The sequence below is a fragment of the Grammomys surdaster genome, unplaced genomic scaffold (genome assembly GCF_004785775.1).
Source record: "Grammomys surdaster isolate TR1022 unplaced genomic scaffold, NIH_TR_1.0 125947, whole genome shotgun sequence".
Taxonomy (NCBI): Eukaryota; Metazoa; Chordata; class Mammalia; order Rodentia; family Muridae; genus Grammomys; species Grammomys surdaster.
Genome location: NW_021620769.1, coordinates 4172144 through 4192858, shown reverse-complemented (window position 1 = coordinate 4192858; position 20715 = coordinate 4172144). Strand labels below are relative to the sequence as shown.

The 20715-nt window shown below is 37.4% G+C and overlaps 1 protein-coding gene across 3 annotated transcripts in view; it reads right to left on the bottom strand.

Moving 5' to 3' along the window:
• The window catches only part of Inpp4b (inositol polyphosphate-4-phosphatase type II B), a 701452-nt gene that overhangs the window by 64182 nt on the left and 616555 nt on the right, over positions 1–20715 (bottom strand). For all 3 annotated transcript variants that reach the window (XM_028753430.1, XM_028753429.1, XM_028753432.1), the window contains 4 exons: positions 19562–19685; positions 18392–18509; positions 14138–14278; positions 12166–12263 (listed from right to left, as the gene is read on the bottom strand). In XM_028753430.1, coding sequence (XP_028609263.1) covers positions 12166–12263; positions 14138–14278; positions 18392–18509; positions 19562–19685 — 481 coding nt within the window. The remainder of the gene's footprint in view (positions 1–12165; positions 12264–14137; positions 14279–18391; positions 18510–19561; positions 19686–20715) is intronic.

Here is a 20715-nt window from a genome sequence, read left to right as displayed (position 1 = left end):
TCCTTTGTTGTTCGATGGCACTTCATCAGCTGACTTTGAGTTCCTTGTTCTGCCTGAGGTGACATTCTATGGCAATTAGGGCTAGATGGACAAAGATAGGTCTGAGCTAGGAGAAGCTGTGCATAAATAGCCAGCTCAGGGTTCTGGGAGTCAGACAGAAGAGCATGAATAATTGCTTTTGCTTCTGTTCAGGTAGTAGAGGTCTGGGCACTGAAAGGACATGGGTGACCCACCCCTTCCTGCAGGCTAACTTCCATGTGCCCTATTGTGACCAACAGTCATAATAGAGATTTAACTGTTGGGACTAGGTGAAGACAGGAATAAGAATGGATTTAGAGAATGAAGCTATAGAGATAATAGCAACGCCCTTCCTGCTAGCCCCAGCAACAGCAGAAGGTCATAATGAAGCCCAGAGGAGCAGAGGTAAGGCCTTCCCTTTTGGTCTTCTTTACTCTTCCTCTTTCTGGTGACACAGAAATAACCAATCAGCCAATCCTCTCAATAGTCCTGGTCTTCAGCTTATTATCTCATAGAGGCAAGTGAAGTCTTACTATGTCATTCTGCCAGAGATTTTATAGATAACTTCTAGTCATTAGGGAAGACATAGACGAAGTAAAAGATAATTTTAGAATGAAAAGGGTACACTGAAAGTCTCTAAGATAGAATAACACTGAATATACACCAGTATGATGCATAAGTTTTATTCCTGTTCTATAGCACATTCAACCTGAAGTGGCCTCTTACTTGGCAAGCTGAGACACTCATGTTTGCAGTTTATCAATGACAGCCCCACGTACTAATTGATTAGTGTTCACAGGCTTCTCTTTTTAACCCATCTTGACCTACCTAATAAAGATAACATCCCTTCTCCCTGTACTGGCGTCCCAAGGTCATTTCCACTTTTCTGGAGTTTAGTGATGCAAAACTGGGAGGAAAAATGATGATACAAAATGGACCAAAAAATGGATTGAAGACAAAATGTCTGCCCTTTGTGGTTTGAAATGAAGAGTCATGGTAATTAACGAGTGACTGTTTAGAAGACTGACTATCCATAGTAAATAATTTCAGATGTGTAACTGTGTAAAAGATCAAATGCTAAGTTACCTTTAGTTCCCCCTTTGAATTATTTTATTTCTTTTTCTCTTACCTGTTTGTGGGGTTTGCCTGTGTGTGGTCTGTGCACTATAAACATGCCTGGTGCCCTCAGAGGCTAGAAGACAACACTGGATTTCTCTGTAACTGGAGTTACAGATGCTTTTCAAGTAATGTGTGGGCATTGGGGATTTGAACTCAGATCCTCTGGAAAGCAACAAAGCCTGAGCCATCTCTCTAACCTCCCTGCTTTGATTTTAAATTAGAAATTAAAATTAATTTTTAGTCACCTTTAACAGATGTTTGGCTTATTGGGTATAATATCAAGTGAAAATGAACCATTAGAGACCCAGGAACTAATCCAAATAAAATCCAGATATTTATATACTAAGTATATATTTTTTAAAAGTAAGATAATTACTGTTAACCAATTACTTACTGTATGATGCCCACAAATAAAAAATAAACCAAAATAAATCTCACTTTCATGATGATTTTTTATTAGCTCATCTATAAGGATATTCCAAAAGGAAAAATAATTATTTTTGGAAAAATTATCAGAAAATTGATAATCACACTAAACAGTGATTAAAGTCAATATAGCTCTGAAGAAGCACACACAAGACAGAAAGAAAGGTTATGGAAGACAAGAATGTTATAAATCTGTTCGAATAATAGAAAAGAATTCACAATCAAGTGTGAGTGGAAGGATTGTCAGAACCCTGCAGAAACATAATTCTCTGAGAATCTCAGAGTGCACAACAATCATTATCCTATCCATCGCTGTAGCTTTTCTACACGGAGTATGACATCTTTTTGTCATCGAAACTGACAGTAGAAATATTAACTTCCTTTCCCTAGAGAGATAATGGCAGAATGTACTTTGAAGTATAAAGTATATGTACGTTAATTATCCTCCTTTGGCTGGTGATGAAGTATAAGTGTTCTCAACAGCTAGAGACTCATCTTAGTGAGCTTTCAACTGAATTCTGGTCTCTTTATTCTAAGTCATTACATGCTGGCTGAAGAGGCCAGTGTACTGGGAGGCCATCCAAACACAACACGTGGCTAAATGTGAAATGCACGATAGGATTTCTTAAGTTTAGGTATCCAAATGAAGGAAAGAAAAAAGAGTAAGGAAGACAGAATGCTTAGACATCCCTTCCACTCAGCTATGTGCAGGTACATGAGGGAATGTACTTTGAAGTACAAGGTGTAAAACACCTCCACACACAAACATACATGTACACACACACACACATACACACACACTCATTTATACATACATACATACATATACACACACACACATATAAACTTTGTACTTCAAAGTACATTTCTCATTATACCTGCACATAGCAGAGTGGCAGGGATAAGCAAGAAATTACAGATCTAAGCTGTTGACACTGCAAGGCAACACTGGGATGCAGAGGCAAGTTTCTAGTTTGCTGGGCAGGTGGGTATTTGCGTGTCTACATATGTGTCTACTTTTGTTTTCTTTCCTTTTTGTTTTTTTCTTTTCTTTTTTTTCTTTTCTGTTGAAATGTTAGTACTTCATGCTTCTAACCAGTCTACAGTTTAATGACAGCTAAGTGTCTCTATCTCTGATTTTATGCCTATTAAGAAAAGAAAAAGTGAATAGTATATCATAACATGTTAACTTGTGTGTGTGTGTGTGTGTGTGTGTGTGTGAGTGTGTGTGTGCGTGCATGTGTGTGTACATGTGGGTGCCAGAAGACAACATACAGGAGTTGGTTCTTTCTTCCTCCTCCTATCAGGGAGTTTTAGAGATCAAACTCAGGTGGTCATGTGATTTGGTGTTTGGTGTGTTTGGTGACCTTTGCTTTCAGTCCATGAGACATGTTGGAACTGAGATGAGAACAAATTCCCAGCTACAAATATACCAAATATAAAGGCAAGTCCTCAGCATAGAGCTAAAAATGCAGATACCTTAGACTCTATCATTTTAAATTCTGACCAGAGGCTTCCAGAGCACTGGTGGCATAATGGCGGAAACCTGAAGGAAAAGTCCATCTGCAAGTCATCATATGTGGAATTGAATCCTTGATGTCCCACTATCCAGAGCTATGAACCTAACAGAACCTAAAGTGGAAACCCAAGTCTCCTCTAGCAAATGGCAGAGTTGATCTAAATCAGTATCCCTTAAATTATGCCTTGGGGAACACATATTTAGCAATATGCTAATGATAAATGTTTATGATCCCAATGCTAAAATTAAAAAAATAAATTGTACCTTTAACCAAAAATTTACTGAGAAATATTCCTCTAGTACATGAACTATAAGCTATTGCTGAACTCTGAAGATTTCCAGAATTGATGTGCTCCTTCTTTGGTGGTTAAGAAGCACAGGTAGCAAGAACATGGAATTCTACATGGTATAATATAGAATAGTCAGTCTATTGTAGTATACCCTTTCTGACTTATGTGCCTTTCCTGATTTAATCTGCAGGGTAGTCTTACATGAACAGACTGGCTTCCTTTCTAAAGCTTGGAGACAATGAAAAGAAATCAAGTTCACAGTAGGTGTTTGAGCAAGAACAGTGGCAAAGAAGATGAGTGTAACCAGGGTTTTAGTTGCTCACAGCCAAACCTTGGACAGAATAGAATCATGCCCCCAGCCCCCAAAGAACTCATGTGGTGCATTCTCTCTTATATAAATAATTTATATACATGTGAAGAACTCAAGAATATCTAGTGTTACAAGTGAGTACAAGTGAGGGAAGTGTTAGTAAATTACGTATTCCCCTTGGAGCCTGGGAAATAGTCAATTATATTAGAAAGTCCATTAATCAATTAGAAATGCTTATACTGTTTGTTTGAAGACCTCTGTGGGGTAGGGGGATGAGTATTTGTGTGTGTGTGTGTGTGTGTGTGTGTGTGTGTGTGTGTGTTCATGCTTTTTTGTATGGTTACCTTGCTTTATTTCTCCATTCCATAAACCCAGATTATTTCCATAGTATGGCCTGATGAAGAATGGGTAACTAGGCTCAGGATTAACATTAATTTCTATGTCAGGAAAACATGACCATAAATATGTGGAGGCAGCACTTTCAAGTTCCTTGGTATGGTGAACCTGATGTGATATCAAAGCCTGTGTCATGCGGATGGTCAAGTGACAGTACTCACAGGTGTCCATTGTTGTGGAACACTGGCAGTCTTTTTGGCTCAGGTAAGCCACAAAGTCATAGTCAATTCCACTGAGTGTTTCTGTCTGACAGGGCCCATAGAATGATCAGTAATTGAAGGACATACTTATTTAAGTAGCCACAACATTCACTGATTATGCAGAGTGTGACATAACTTTCTCTGACATATGCACCTGCCATATTCAGGACCTGAGTTCCAGGCTACTCTCTAATGAGTAGGTGACTCTACAGTGTTGAGCAGTGTGTGAAGACAGCAGTGTGGTTTTCTGAAAGAGTGTCTAAAACTTAAGGCTGATTGCTATGTCCTCAGAGGATGGGTCCTATCATCCCACTCACAGGAACTTTCCTGGATCTCACTGATACTCATCACGTGTAGCTCTGCTATACATGAAATCCAGTCCTGACTGACCACCTCATGATCTGCTTTTCTCATTCCTTTAGGAACAAAATCCAATAACTCTTTTCAGGGAAGTATTATCACATACTTATCTTGCAAAAATATATTATTTAACTATATGAAAAATAGTTGTTCCATGTTTAAAAATCCAGCCAAATATTAAATGGCTAGGTGGTAACATCAAAATAGGCAAAGCACTGTAGGCTGGACAGATTGGTTAGTTGGAAAGTTCTTGCCTCACAAACATGATGGCCTGAGTTATGTCTCCAGAATCCTTGTGGAAAAAGCATGATGAGGTGGTACACAATTGTAACTCCAGCACTAGTTAGCTAGAGGTAGGAAGAGCCACTGGTGCTGGCTAATCATCAACTCTGGCCTATCCTATGACAATAGCAACTGTAGGAGACCCTGTGGGATGGAATTCAAGGTTATTGTCTGGCTTCTATACTAATTTTACACATGTGCCTTGCACAAACATGAACATACACACTAAATAAACATGCCAATGACAGTATCTATTAGGAGTGAGTTTTTCTTATCTGTGGCATGATTAAATTTAATTTGAGTTTATTCTACATGGTCTTAATAGTTGAGAATCACTTTCCTATCTGCTTTTATAAAGTTCCTTAGTCTACAGGGTTACTGCCTCAATGTGGTTGTGTAACATTATTTTTAAAGTAAATTTTACATTATTTTTTGTTTCAATAGTTAGTTTCTTTATAATGTCCTAAGAAGAGACTTGGTCCATATAGTCTATGTTCGGTTGAGAGGTCAGGTCAACTGACATAGTGAGAATAGAAAATGCTGAAGGTCTGGAGAACAGCTCAGTGAAAGAGATTGGTTGCAAGCATAAGCAGCAAAAAAGTGAAAATTGAAAATAAAGTAAATGTTCAAAGATACAAAACTTTTCAGCTTAAGTAAAGCTGAAAATAATTTTTATAGTACTATAATTTTTATAGTAGAACTATTTAAATCTCTATTTCTTACCATTGCATTGCCAGGTTTTGAAAAGTATATCTAAAAACTATACACTAGGTTGAACATGATGGTTAATGCCTTTAATCTCATGACACTGAAGGCCGAGGCAGGAAGGCCACTGAGTCCAGGGTTAGCTTTGAACGTGTGAGTGAAATCTAAGTCAAGACAATCAAAGAAGGTGAAAAGTATATTTTTGTAATTATGATTGATATCATGATTGATTTAAAAGTGGGGAAGTAAATATAAATCTTTGTTTCTGAGGTTTCTTCTTCTTAAGTCACTGGGTGACCTTAGGCATCCTACAGCAGGGAAGAACAACCCAAATCACATCCACGCAGAGTATGAAGCTAAAAAAGCTTTAAGTGGTCTGATTCTGGGACTCTCCTAGCGGTGGCTCAGGGACCTCACATGGGTGTGACAGACTTCTCTTTCTAGAAGCCAGAGAGCTGCTTTTCTTTCCCTGAGCATAGTTTGGTTTGTCTCACAGGGAATTGAGGCTTTCTTCTCACTCTAGGGTTTAACTTTGGCCTTCTGGTAGTGCCAAGGGTCCCAGTGTCTCCTCTAGAACCTCTCAGCAGGAGCATGTCCTTAGAGCAAAGCTTCCACTTTCCATCTACCCTTAAGCATGTTGACCTGCCATCTTGCCGATGGGAAACACAGATGACAGCAGCAAGCACACTCTCTTGTTCCTGATGCTTCGAGCCTGCCTCTGTCTTTCTTATATGCCCCTGCCTTGTCTCTTTTAAGTACAATGGTGAGTTTCCTAATGGTATGCCTTCCACTCTGTCTCCCTACAGGTACCATAGGCTCCTTAAGAGCCCATGACAGAACTTTTATTTTACACATTTTATTAAAAAACTGTTCCAACAGTCAGATGTAGTAACATCCACTTTTAATCCCAACACTCTAAAGCCAGGTGGATCTCTAAATTCAAGACCAGCCTGGTCTACAGAGTGAGTTCCAGGACAGCCAGGGCTACACAGAGAGACCCAATCTCAAACAAACAAACAACAAAAAGAAACAACAAACAAAACTCCAAAACAAATAAACAAAAAACCAAAAAAACAAAACAAAAAAAAAAACAACCAACCAAGCAAAAAGCCTATTCTATTAAATGCTGCCATTGATGCCCCAAGTCTAATCACCTCTACTTAATTCTCATTATTAATAAACATACTTGGTCTTTCTGTTCACTAACCCTGGATGACGGGTTGATCATTTACTTATTTGACTGTACTCTAAATAATTTCGCAAGTGTGGTGGGTTAAGTCTCCCATTCCCTGCAGATCTCCTTATGACTCCTCATTTCCCATGGGGACTGTATAGAAAACTATTCCCATAATGCATCTAAAATTAATTCTATATAAAACTGTATTAGATTTGTATCTTATTTCTTTGTTTTTGTCAAGAGAGGAGTTGTGTAGGATGTTTCAGTTTTCCTAGTGCAGAACTTAATGCTTTAATCATGCAGAACCACACATGTCAAAAACCATCTAGGAGGAAGTAAAACAACAGCAAGACCATAGAGCTAAATTATACAGGAAAAATCCATCGTCCCCACACAGTGACTCTTCTTCTGGAAAGTATTTGGCTTTAGTGAAGATTATCCCTTGGTTCCATTGACACCTGTCTGTAAACTACCTTCTCATCTTCATCCTTGCTAGTGACTGACACAAAATTTTATACACTGTATCATCTCTGCTAGTGTCCCAAATTGAATGTGAGAGTTCCAGCAACAGTTTCACATCTATGATGAAAATATGACAATATTATACTTACTCTCTCTGCAAACCTGATATTTTTTTTCAAAAGTATTTATATGCATTCCGTATTGCTATAATGAATGACGTACTGTATGCGACAAGGATGTCAAATATTTTAGAAATGGCTTGGAACAGCTACAACAAAAGTGGCCATCCTGTTTTTCTCTTTTAGCTCACAGTGCTATATAGTCCAGTCTTCCTGCATGAAGAAAGGAGTCTATATGGGATAAATTTCTAGTAGACTCAGGTGATAACACCTCTACAGCATTTTGGATAAAAAAGAAAATGTTTGGATACTAATATCAGAAAAAAAGGCCATAAACTTGGATGTGATAAACTGGCAGTTGGTCTCCTTTCCTTTAAGAAGAGAAGAACACTTCACTGGCCCCTTTTACCAAGCTCTTGTATACCTCTACAACATAACGGTGACTTTCAAACATGAAGTTGTCTGTCCAAGTGACTGAGAGCAAAGCTCTTTTTATGATGCTATTCTTAATGCAAAAGTTAAGTCTTTTAGGGAGGCAGGGACCTGACAGATTTCTGACAGCCACAAGCCCAGTGCAAAGATCAGAGTGAGCAGAAGCGCTAACTCCTGCCCTGCCCACTGGAATTGCCCCAGATGATCAAAGGTGCCCCTGAATATCACAGGTAGGGCCTGAGGGAAAACACTCCAGAAGATTTCCTGCCTTGGTGTCAAGGCAGAGAGCACAAACATCTGAAGACTGTTACAGTGTATAAAGAAAGTTAGGAGGAGGAAACCCACAACAGCTCAAGGAGCTTTTTACCAATGCTTGAGGATACACATTAGTATCCATGTATTATACATAGGTTTTTGATTCCTGTTAGCTGCTTCAGACCAACGTTCAGCAAAGCCTGACAGGAGAATGATTGCTCACCATGGAGAGACCCTTGCCCACTACACCTTCCAGCAGAGGCTCTCTGCTCTCTGCTGAGGGGAAGCTAAGAGTATAGAATGATTTCTGAATTTAAATGACTATTTATTCCAATGGCATTAAGAATTTTGAACAGATTAGCTGATGATTTGCTAGAGTGCTGAGCACCACAGAAGGGCATGGCCAAGGCTGATAGGCCCCTTTAATTCTGCATCATGTTCCCACTTATTAACAACTAGAGGCTAAATGGTCAGTAACATTCATAGCAGCTACTAAAAGAAAACTACATTTTTCTAGATTTCTGAATTGAGACTATCCACGTAGCTACATATGTCAGGGAATTAGTGAATACTTGGGAAAGACTATACTTGCTCACAAAAATTTCTGCTCTGGGTAAAAGAAAACTAAAAACTATCTGCCATTGAGTGAACACATAGCCTAGGGCAATTTCATCATACCCATGATGTGACAAAAGTGGGGTATATCCATTAAGATTAATGACATTTTTGGAAAGAAATATGTTTTACTTAGAAATCCACATAGAATCCAAACATTTCACTTGTAAGTCATTAAAAAAACAAGGTTAGGAAATTAATAGACAGCATATGCATTGTGTCTTTTGAAAGGAAATATTGAATTTCATAAATTATCTGTATTTCAATATAAACTTCTTAAACTGACTATAAAAACAGATAATAGATTTTGTGCCTTAAAGAGATAACTCAGAATGGTTCTATCTTTCAGAATGGCAATTCTTGCTATGTTGGGTAATTCTGTAGCCCCCATCCATAGTCCTAACACAAATCTTTGGAATGGAGTGTAGTCTAGCTCTGCTTTGTTATGTGACATATCTACAAGAGGTACAACGTATATATGTTTGTGTGATTATACAGACGTCATTGTACTTCTGTTGCAGAGTGCAACTACAATGACAAACCACTTGATTCTGCTGCAAATCTGATAGTTTTGCCTCAAAATATAACAAAGTATGGAAAACTCAGGTACATTAAAATCTAACTAATTAGATGTAATTGGCTCAAATTAAATTGGTTCAATCTGTGGTTCTAAGAATTAGTATTTGTAATGTAGATAGAAACTATGCTAAAGAGGTCATTGTGCGTTCTCTTCCTAGAGACTTCCACAGATATAGGTCTCACACTGCATCAAAGACATGTCTCCTTGAATCCATTGCAGAAAACAGAGACTGTTGTAGAAAACTGCAACAGATCAAAATACCAAGAACAAGTGGCGCGATAACCAGCAGTAAGTTATACATATACAACAGACCTTCTTCAACAAAGGATAATGGGGAAGAAGGGAAAGAAAGATTGTAAGAGCCAGTGAAGAAAGGAAACTTGCCCTGAGATTGAGTCTCTTAGAAATGTCAAAAAAAAACTATACCTATGTAATCTCATAAACATGGCCACCTAGACACGGCCCTGAGCAAGATCTACACCAAGAGACGTGCTAATGTAAAGAGTGAAAGTCCCATGGAGCACAGCCCTTGATAAGAAATGGCAGGCAACTAAGGACTGCTGAGTCTTCGCCAGGAAAGAGGACTCAGATTGGGTATGTTAACACCATGCTGTCTGCTTAAAAATCATATACATACAAGTAACATCAAACATACTGATCAGGTTAATTTATAGTCTATCTATCTATCTATCTATCTATCTATCTATCTATCCGATAATACTATTATATTATATACTAATATGATATATTTCTGTGTGTATTTAACCACAATTAAAGAAATAGAGGCTATGAATTTGAGAGTATGGAGATGTCTGAGAAGGAATAAAATAAGGAAAGGGAAGGCTGAAGTTATGCAACTGTATCTTAATTTCAAGAAATAAAATATGTTAAAGACTATCATACTTTTAATAAATAATAAATGTAATAAATTTATTTTTATATAATAAAATTTCAAGTGTCAAAGATACTTGGTTATATAGTCAGCTTTTACTAATCCAGGGCTTACCATCTGTAAATTAACTAATCATGGATCATACCTGTTCAGAAGTAAAACTGCATCTGTATGAACCTGTTATAGACTTGATATTTATTTAATTATTCCCTATAAAAACACAGCATTATAAACATCTCCATACTGCTTAAATTGTACTAGGTTCTTATTAGTAGAAATTACTTTAATGTATTTATAGAGTATCCAGAAACAATTCCCTTATTGAAATTGAGAGCACAACTCTGATTGGTAATATAGAAAGCTTAATGTTCTTAAATCCTTTTTCAGATAAAAATCATAATACTTATTTTATTTTACATCCCAACCACAGTTTCCTTTCCCTCTTCAATCTTTAAACATTTATTCCTTCAAATAGTTTAAATCACTTGAATATATAAGTATTTTATATTTCATGTTAGGCAATCTTTTAGTAAGTACTTTTACTTCTTTTCTTTTTAGGTGAAATGGTTGGTTTTCCTATAATAAAACACTTCACAAAGTTCCATAACTTACTTTCAATTTACCCCCTGAATAAAGAAGACATGTTAATAGTTCTCAAACACTACTATGGGTCAGACATCTTTTGGAAGCATGCGTTCAGGGAGGTGCAGGAGCCTGAAGAGGAGCTGGGGACCTGTATTGCTGATTGATTCCCAGGTCTGCAAATGCTGACAGACTAGGGAACATAGCTAATTTTCATTTATCAGTGTAGACAGAAGTCATGTTGTAAATAAATGAAAATTCTGACATTATTTTAGAATTATAAGGAAAATGAAATCAACAAATGATTTGGATCAACAAATAACCAATGTCTAAGCCTTAGTAACTTCACTAATCACAAAAGAAAAGTAGTTTTGTTTACACATACTAGTAACCTTAGTGAAAGTAACAAATATATAATTCAAAGTATGCTGGAAGCTAAAGAATCTCCATTGAAAGATTTTAATTTTGGAAAATATATTTTATATGAAATATAGTAATATAAAAATCATAGTGTAAATAGCAGGACAGGAATGTTTTTATATATCCGCACATGACTACACAGAACATTTTAGTATCATGAGACAATATTTATTAGGTTATAAACAGACAAATACTCTGCTGCCTATGAGAGTCCAAGCATCAGATACAAACAATGAACAAATTGCTTACAAGTTAGTGACAACCACGCCTTGTGGCTTTTGGTGAAAATGTAATATTTCTACTTGTTAAACTTTGTTTCCTGTCCCCACATATATCTGAGGAGAATTATACTGGAGATAGATGAAATCTTGGTCAGTTCATAAATTCAAATACCCAAGAGCTCAAGTTGAAGAAAGAGCTACCCTAGTGAACAACGGGAGAACTCACATCCAACATTTAAAACATAACTATCGACTTAGATGTTAAAATTTTCACATAAAGGGGTGCAATAAGTGCATCCAATGAATTTGTCCTAAAGCTATAACTCTTAAGATTACATTGGAGAACTTGTAATTTATATCACTTCTCATTACACTGGAGCACTTGCATTCTATCTGACTTTCTCTTTACACTCATGTACTATATTTCACATGGATAAAATATTAGAGACAAATGATCCAGTTATTTAAATGTTAACTGTATAAAAATATATTGGACTCAATTGAGATTTCTAATTATGTTGCATATTTCTAAATCTTGGCCTTTTCTACATTTAGTGTCCCAGCATGGACACTGGACACACTGAGGATGGCAATCAAGGTCATGAAGTGAGCTTCAGCCATGGCACCTTGGCAATCAGTCCTTTTCTTCACAAAACCTCAAAGTCACATTCACTCCACACTCCACGCTACTTTACTCACAGGCCTCTTTGCTTAAGATTTTTAATCAACAAATGATTGTTAATCAACAAATGACTGTTAGTGATTTCTACAACCCATATACTTACAATCAGGAGGCATCTTTTCCATAAATATTGAATAATATTCTTGTACAAGTTCAAAATTTTCTTGATTAATACTTTCTTGCAAAGAAACATCTCCAAACCTAAAAATAGAAAAGGAGGAGAAGGAGGAGGAGGAGAGTCATGGGATATAAAACAGCATGAAAAATTAATACAGTTTACCTTGTCCTTTTACATAGATGATAAATTTTTTTCTGTATACCTCATCTGTAAGGTCACACCTCAACACAGAGGAAGCCCCTCTGTCTCTCTCCATTTGAGAGTCCCTATTCATGCTCGAACATGGATCTAGAAGAACATATCTGGAAGCTGGGCTAGATGTCATGCTGTCCTGTGCACGCTACAGTCCTCCCAGAGAGCACTTCACCTTTGAACACACTCTGTGTAGGCCTGCAGCTGTGTGCCAGAGCTCTCCTTGCCCACCTTCGTCATGTCCTTTTGTTCTGTATACCACTGAATTCTCTTTCAATGTCTTTCCATTTCACACTTAAAAGTTTGTCTTTCTACCATAGGATGTTATACAAGTAGCTTCCAATATGTACCTCCATACAAACCTATATGTACATTTTTCTTGGTGTCAACTAAAGTCTCAGTGCTACTCCAAAACTGTAATTTTGCTCCTGTTATGAATCATAATGTAAATATCTGATACGTCGGGTGTGTGATATGTGATCCAGAGGGATCGAGAACTACAGGTTGAGAAACACTGTCCTACAAAAAAGTCCCTATGCTGGAATCAGATTCTTTCTTCACCAGTTTTGTCTTTTCAACAATTTTGGTTATTTCTTGACCCAATGTCATGTGATATTTGTTGATATACCTCTTCTACAGGATGATAATCATTTCTCCCTAACTTATACAGCTTGGCAAAGCAAGCAGTGCCTGACAGAAGCCATGTTCTGTGTCTATATCAAATACAATATCCAAAAAATAAACCAAGAGAATTTCTTTAGGGTTCTCTGACTTTGCCAGATAGTGTCAGCAGCTGGAGGATTATTGGACTAAATGTTTATGTTCTCATAAAACTAACATGTGGAAACCATTACCTCCAGTGTGTTTGTGTTTACTGGTGTGGCCTCTTAGAAAATGACTAAGGTTGAATAACATGAGAGTGAGTTCTGACCCCGTGGGATTAATGTCCTTATAAGAAATGCTACCAATGATCTCTCCTACCCTTCCTCTACATTTGTGTGAAGAGATCATGGGAGCACACAGGACAAGAGCCTTCACCAGAGACTAACCCCCAGGAACTGGCTCACATATTTCCAAGCCTCTTTACTGTGAGGAATGAGGTTTAACTTTTTAAGCTATCTAGTCTTCTATCTTGATGCTAGTCTAAATTTTTTGATACAGCTAGCATTTATCTCTGCAAGAATGGTCACATAAAAGACATGGTTGGGGATAAACAAACTGACTTTCTTGCTTCCCCCAGCATTCTGAAATTTCGTCTTTTTTTCAAATCCTGTCACTCTTAAACAGTTTCCAGGTAATTAAAAGTTACAATTTTAATTTACAAGAGAGATAAAAGAAAATGAATGCTTTCAAAATGAAGTGACCCCTAGCGCAGTTAGAATGACACAGATAATAAATCTAGTCTAAGCTAGAGGCTTACTGGTCCTTGAAAACTCCTACCAGCTCTTTAAAAGTCTGTAAACAGAAGAGTTGGAGGCTACTCTCTAGGTCATACTCTAGCCCACACACAGTATGGGATGCGTACATATTTTACTATTGGTATAAATACATTTCTCAAGGTTTTGACACATTTAAATCTAATTGGGGCATGACTTCTTCATATACAGTTTACTTCATTACAAGAAGCAACTTGGAAGTGTATTGATTGAAAGGAAAATGCTACACACCACATGTCTAAATTCTGTAAGCAGAAATATGGTATTTCTCAGTATGCAACAAAAAGAGAAAAAGAGACTCTGGTCTCCATCTTTCTCAGGAAGCCTACCTCTCAGCCAGAGTCTGTTGCTCATTGATGCCAACGTTAAACAGAACGGGATACACGTGAAGCAACTGGCCTTCTTTAATCTGCAGAGGGAGCGACTCAAATACTGTAGCTGGAAGCTTGACCTCCACCACATAGTGTTCACTGCGGACAGCAAGGATGGAAGAAAGAAATGCTGTAGTTTGTGGTTCATTGGGAGGAAAACCATCAGTGGATAGGTTGGAATACAACACTGACTTGGTGTTTGTTGATTATGTGCTTTTTTTCAGTTGTTCAATCACTGAAGGAATATACACCCATTATAATGTATGGCTCACGCCTTGGCAAGTATATGTGTACCTGTATTCTCAGCATTGCTCTGGGTTCTGTAGGAAAGGGAGGACAATTAGCTTATTTTTGAAGACCCCTACCCAAGCATATAGGTGGTCTCAAGTCTGTTTTCATTTTCTATTAGGATCAAAGCAGTCCTCCAAATATGGGAAATTAACATAATGGTGGGTTTTTTTTTCTGTAAAATGAGGCTCAATAAACAAAGCAATGAATAAAATTGTTATGCTCTAAATGTGAACTGTCCCACACAAACTGTGGTGTTTGACCAGTTAGTAGGTCCACAGAGAGTGATGTTGATGGAGGGGCAAGTTAGAGGACGGGGACCACTGATTATAGGTTGTGATGCTTCGTGATTACAGTATCCCTGCCCCTGGTGTGCAGAGCTCTGTATCATGAAGCTGCCACAGCCACAGCCACACCTTCCCTTTTTGAGAGACCACATTAGCTCAGATGATGAGTCCAAATAAGCCTGTCTTCCCTTCTTTTGAAGCACATGGTCATAATTTCTTTTGGCCTGACTAGATGGATGAGCCTCTCTGTTTCTGCAGGCCAGATGGATATAAAATAGTTTAATTACTGAATATGTAACCTTTGGTATTTGTGATTCTTTTGAAATTTTTGAATAAAACTGAAATATTTTCATTAGAAAATTTTATCAAATATGATCCTAACTATAAATGTTGGAAATTTAGAATCCATAAAATGAGCTCAGTTGAAGTAGCTCTTTGCATGTGTTACGATTGTCATCTGATGGAGGAAAAACTTGAGTGTAGACATGTAAAGGGTTTCGCCTAGGAACTAGAGAAATCCATGAACTTTCAGAAGTATATGGAGTTAGCAGGATCGTAATCCATACACTGGGTGAGTCTCCTTTTGACAATCAGTTCAAATTTTCAAGTGAAACATTTGTCAAACACTATCAATCATAGACTCACATTTGTTGGTGTTTTGTTTTGTTTTGTTTTGTTTGGAGCCTGCAGCCAGGGACATTGGCAGGACCCTGAAAGGACGGACATTGTAACTTTCTCTGTTTACTTGTTCTTGGTTCATTTCTAATAGGCTGCTGTTTGTTTCAAGTCTTTCAAGACTGTTAAGATATAAACGAGTCAGTTCATGTTTGTAACTGGCCCATGTTGCATCATATGTTGGTAATGTGTATGACTAAGTCACATTTTAGCATAGCAGTGCACCACACTGAATTTTTTCTGTTCATTCATGAGCAGACAGATTATGCATAATCTTTTTTTAATTGTAAATAGTCCCATGGTGAATATTTAGATGAATGCTTATGGAGTGAGAGAATGCTTTGTTATATACCGCTTGGATATATATTTAAGAACCATAGTGTAAGTTTGTATTTGTTTTTTTTTAAAAAAACTGATTAGCTCTTTTCTTTATTTTTAATTAAAATGCAATTACACCATTTCCTCTTTCTTTTCTTTCTTTCCCTCCAAGCCAAATATTTCCATTACATTACTCTTTTAAATTTTAATGTCCACTTTTTCTTCATCCTTTTATACATAAACATACACACATATATGGGAAATACATAAATACAACCTTCTGAGTCCGTTCAGTGTTGTTTGTATGTATGCAATTTCAGGGCTGACCGCTGGTGTTGGATAACCAACGAGGGTGCTCTATTTTTCTTCCTACCAGTAATGTAGGAAATGCCCAGGATTTCTTTGTTGTAGCAACGTTTATTATCAGAAGTCTTGAGGGTGATGATTTCAGTGTGAGAAAACTAATATGAATGGGCAGTTTCCACCCCTCCCTCACTGACTAGAGATACTGAGCATGGTTTCCTATGCTGCTTTTTATTTTAATTTCAATTTTTTTTTTTTACTTATTCACTTTACATCCCACTCACTGCCTCCTCCCACAATCCTTCCCCATTTCTCTCTCCATTTCTCCTCTGAGCTGCTGAGATTTCCCTTGGATATCCCCCAACACTGACACCTCCAGTCTCTGCTAGGCTAGGTACTTCCTCTCCCACTGAGGCTAGACAAGGCAGCCCAGCTAGAAAAACATATCCCACTTGTAGGCAATAGCTTCTGGGATAGCTCCCACTCCAGTTGTTCAGGACCCACATGAAGACCAAGCTGTACATCTGCTACCTATGAGCAGGGAGGCCTAGGTCCACCCCATGTATGTTCTTAAATTGGTGGTTCAGACTCCAAGAGCTCCAAGAGCTCCAGGGGTCCAGGTAAGTTGAGTCTGTTGGTCTTCTTGTGGAGTTCCTATCGCCTTCAGGGACTACAATCCTTCCTCATATGCTTCTTATCATTGATCTATATTCAAATTTTTGTCAAGATTTAAATTATATTTTTAATTCTTGTTCACATGTGAAATGCCTAAGTCTATTTTGGGAACAAGGATTTTAAAAATATACAATCTGTATGTGTTTTCTCTCAGTTTGTTGCTTGTCTCTTCATATTGTTGGTGATTTCTTTTAAAGGTGTTTCTGTGTGTGTGTGTATGTGTGTGTGTGTGTGTGTGTGTGTGTGTGTGTGTGTGTGAGAGAGAGAAAAAGAGAGAGAGAGAGAGAGAGAGAGTCACACAGCCACACATACACACACACACACACACACACACACAGTGCTGGTAATGGGTCCCAGGACGTTTTATTCAGAGTTGAGTATCACGCCAAAGTCTCTAAGCCTGGTGTGCAAGTGTTTTCCTAACTAAACTTCCTTCCAGATGAGACAGCTGTTTGAGGTGATTCTCCTTAAAGCACTCTTAAAGAGAATTTGCCCATCTACCCAGAAGCTGCCTTTTGTCTTTCTGTAGTTTTGGACTTCTTTGACAAGTTCTAATCATAAACAGCTTGAAGAATGTCCTCAGCAAGATCACCCTTCTCTTTGCCTGCTCAAATGGCCTGGTAAACTTCTCCATGAATTTGGGAGGAAGTATCAGCTTGTCATATTTAATAATAAACTTCAGAATAATGTACAGAGCTATGCTATTTTCCAGGTGTATTTGTGAACAATCTTTACTTATTTTTTCCTCCTATGAACAGCAAAGGATGCATTAATATCTAGTGGATGAGACATTTACTCTCATGGGGGCTATGAATTCTTTCCATATGTTCCAGAGCTATCTTTCAACTATGCGTGAGGAACTGGCTGTTTTGTATGCATCTTTAGGACATGATTCTAAATAATTATTTTATGTTTACTTTGTCTTTTCTCCTTTTCTCTCTAACATGTGTTTACACTGTGGCCTAAGACTATTTCAAAATTCATATAACTTCATTTAGTACTTAAATATGTTAACATCAAATCAGTTAAAATCTGGATGACTTCTGATTGAAACAACATTTTATATGGCATATTTCTCCTATTAGAAGTCTCTTTTACATACCACCATTTTTTTATTATTTGTAATACTTTGCTCATTATATTTTGACCTTAGAAACTATTTATTTAAACACCTTCTCGGAAATGTCGCAGTATAAAAGTGAATTGTCAAAAATGATTAAGAAAAATGGTAGAGTATGCACCCAACAGAAGAATATATCCTTCCTAACATGTTGCTGCATTTAACTGAATTTAATTTCACGTCATCTCAAGAATTATGAAGCTATTAGCTGAGTAATTCCTGCAAAAGTAAAAACACCCAGAGCTTTGGGATAGACAGTAATGAAGAGAAGTAGTTCTCTGCTGCTGCTTCTGCTGCTTCAGATTTTCTACATCTCTCATGCATCCTTGTGTTTAACCTCAAGACCATGCTAAACACTTATGAGACTTTAAGGAGCTTTTAAGACCTCCCTGTATCATGTCATCTGGGTTTATTTCTCAATTCTCCCCCCCCCAAAAAAAACAAAACAAAACATCCCCAAACATAACCTGAATTATTCAAGGAAACGTGCCCATAAATACTCGTGTAAGTGAGAAAGTCTGAGCTGTGGACATAGGCTCCACTCACCGCCTTCCAGTGAGAACAGGGAGGACATCATTGGATGTGGCTTCAGTTATTTTAAATGCAACCTTCCTCAAATCTGAAATGCCGACAGCCATGTCCTCCAGCATTCCAATTTCATCGCCTGCACAGAGAGAAAGGGACCTTGTTACAAACAGACTATTAAAATCAAATGTTGGTCGCTGCTGTGCCTCCCTGCTGGGATTGTCCCTAGCAGTTCAGTGAATGAGTTTATGAAGGCAGTGAGTCCATTCAGCATACTTTCCCTTTCACCTCAGTGGTTTCATCAGTGAAATAACAGTTTCAATGGACTCCAGAAGTCAATGTTCCCTTTTGAGGGAAGAAGAATGTACAGCTTTGTTAAGAGCCTAGACAGAGATTTCTAAAACGTTTATGAAGCGAAGTGTCATTTAGACATCTTTTCATTGACAAGACTGTTAACTTGATTTCTTTTTAGAAGAAAGCTGCAATGATCATTTCATCAATTGATTAATTATCTAATGCTAATTTCGTCTTCAAACTCTGAAAAATATAGCCTGGAGATATAATGAATATTCTAGACTAACACAACCCAAAGGAAGTAGAATGTAAGCTACGTAAATATCTGCAGATTTTCTGCTCTTCATTTTTTAAAAATAAAGTGAAGCAAAGCAGCATTGATTTTAATAATATAGTGTAAATAGTTCCAACATTCACAAACTGCAGATTCAAATGTAAAGCAATATATATTTCTTAATAGCTAATACAAAACATTGTCTATGGTGGTCTTTGAAATCTGATGTTCATGTCTAGAACACATTGATTTGGGCTAGATACATTCAAAGGCCTTCATAAACTCATGGGGATTCCATATTGAACAGCAGAGTTCTAAACATGAGGCTGCTATGTGTTTCAAATCCAATGAAACCAATGTTATCATTGAGTCTCTTTAATAAATAATAAATTCAGATGGCTACTTAATCCACTCCTAAATAATCCACAATTCAATTTTCAAAACATAATATGAATCCCAAGGGAGTCCCAAGAGTGAATGAGTATGAAACTTAGAAGTTGACTTATTTCTGTAATGCTTGGCACAGAAAAGGTTCACTTTTCACTTTTAATGCTACTTAAAAATGGAAGTATTATCACTACAAATAGCAATATGATCATAATATAAACTCATGCAATACTTACTGTAAGTACTCAGCAGCCCTTCGTACTGTACTATTAAGCCCACTGTGTGAAGCTGCTGTAGGAAGCCAGGGTCATGCAAACTGGTATGTAATTTGATGATAAAACCACAAACCAATCCAGCAAGCTAAGAAAAAAAAAACATTCAAGAAATTTACTGGGGTCAGCAAACTTACCACTTCAGTTTTTAAATATCTTCAGGCTTTTGAGACATCACAGATTTAATTAAAATTCCTCAAGCACATATAACAAAGCTGCTAGAATTAGCACATATTTATTAAAATAAATTGATGGTCTTTGATCTAGAGTGGCATTGTCTAAGGGCTCGGGAAGACAGAACTGGAAGGAACCTGGAGCTAGGTAAATGGATTTCAGAATCAAGGCGGAAAGCCTTTGAATTGTATATCTACCACCTATAACCATGGCACCATTAAACACTCTTTAAGATTTTTCAAATTATGCTATTGTTTTGTCTTTGCACATGTGACTAGAGTCACTAAAAGGGCATCATTAATAAGCAGGCTTAAGGGAAGTCCAACGTCTGGTTAGCTCGATCTGCTACTGAACCACTAATGACATCATGTACTGGCAATGGAACAATTTGGTTAAAATACCCCCTTCACATAGACTGCTTATAAAGTGAAGAATTGCTGTCTCCTTCCTTCATGTTTCATGTACTTAATGTCTGAAAGTGAATTGTGGGATGGAGAACGTGGAGAGAAAGAAACGCCGCAAGCTCTGCACTGGTGGTAGAGCTGGTCTTAGAGTCATGATTAGAGTTGGATAGCCAGAGTTGGATAGCCAAACCAGATGATTCTGCAAACCATTATGAACAAATCTTCCAGCCTTGCAAACTTCTTTTATAAATGAGAAAAGAGACCAGTGTAAAACCCTGCTCTGAGATTTATGAGGAGGTAGAATAAATAAGGGGTTATATACACACTCCCCTTGGCTCAGTTCTTGGCTATCACCTGCAGTGAAAGGTGACAGTTCCTTCCTTTTAAACCCATAGGCAACCCCAGGGAATGATACAAGGGGCCATTACATCTTCCCCACAGACTCCATCCACTGTTCAAGCAAAATACATATTTTACATTGAGCTGTATTTTCCACAAAGAAATACCAATGGTTCAAAAATGGTTCATGATCTATTCAGC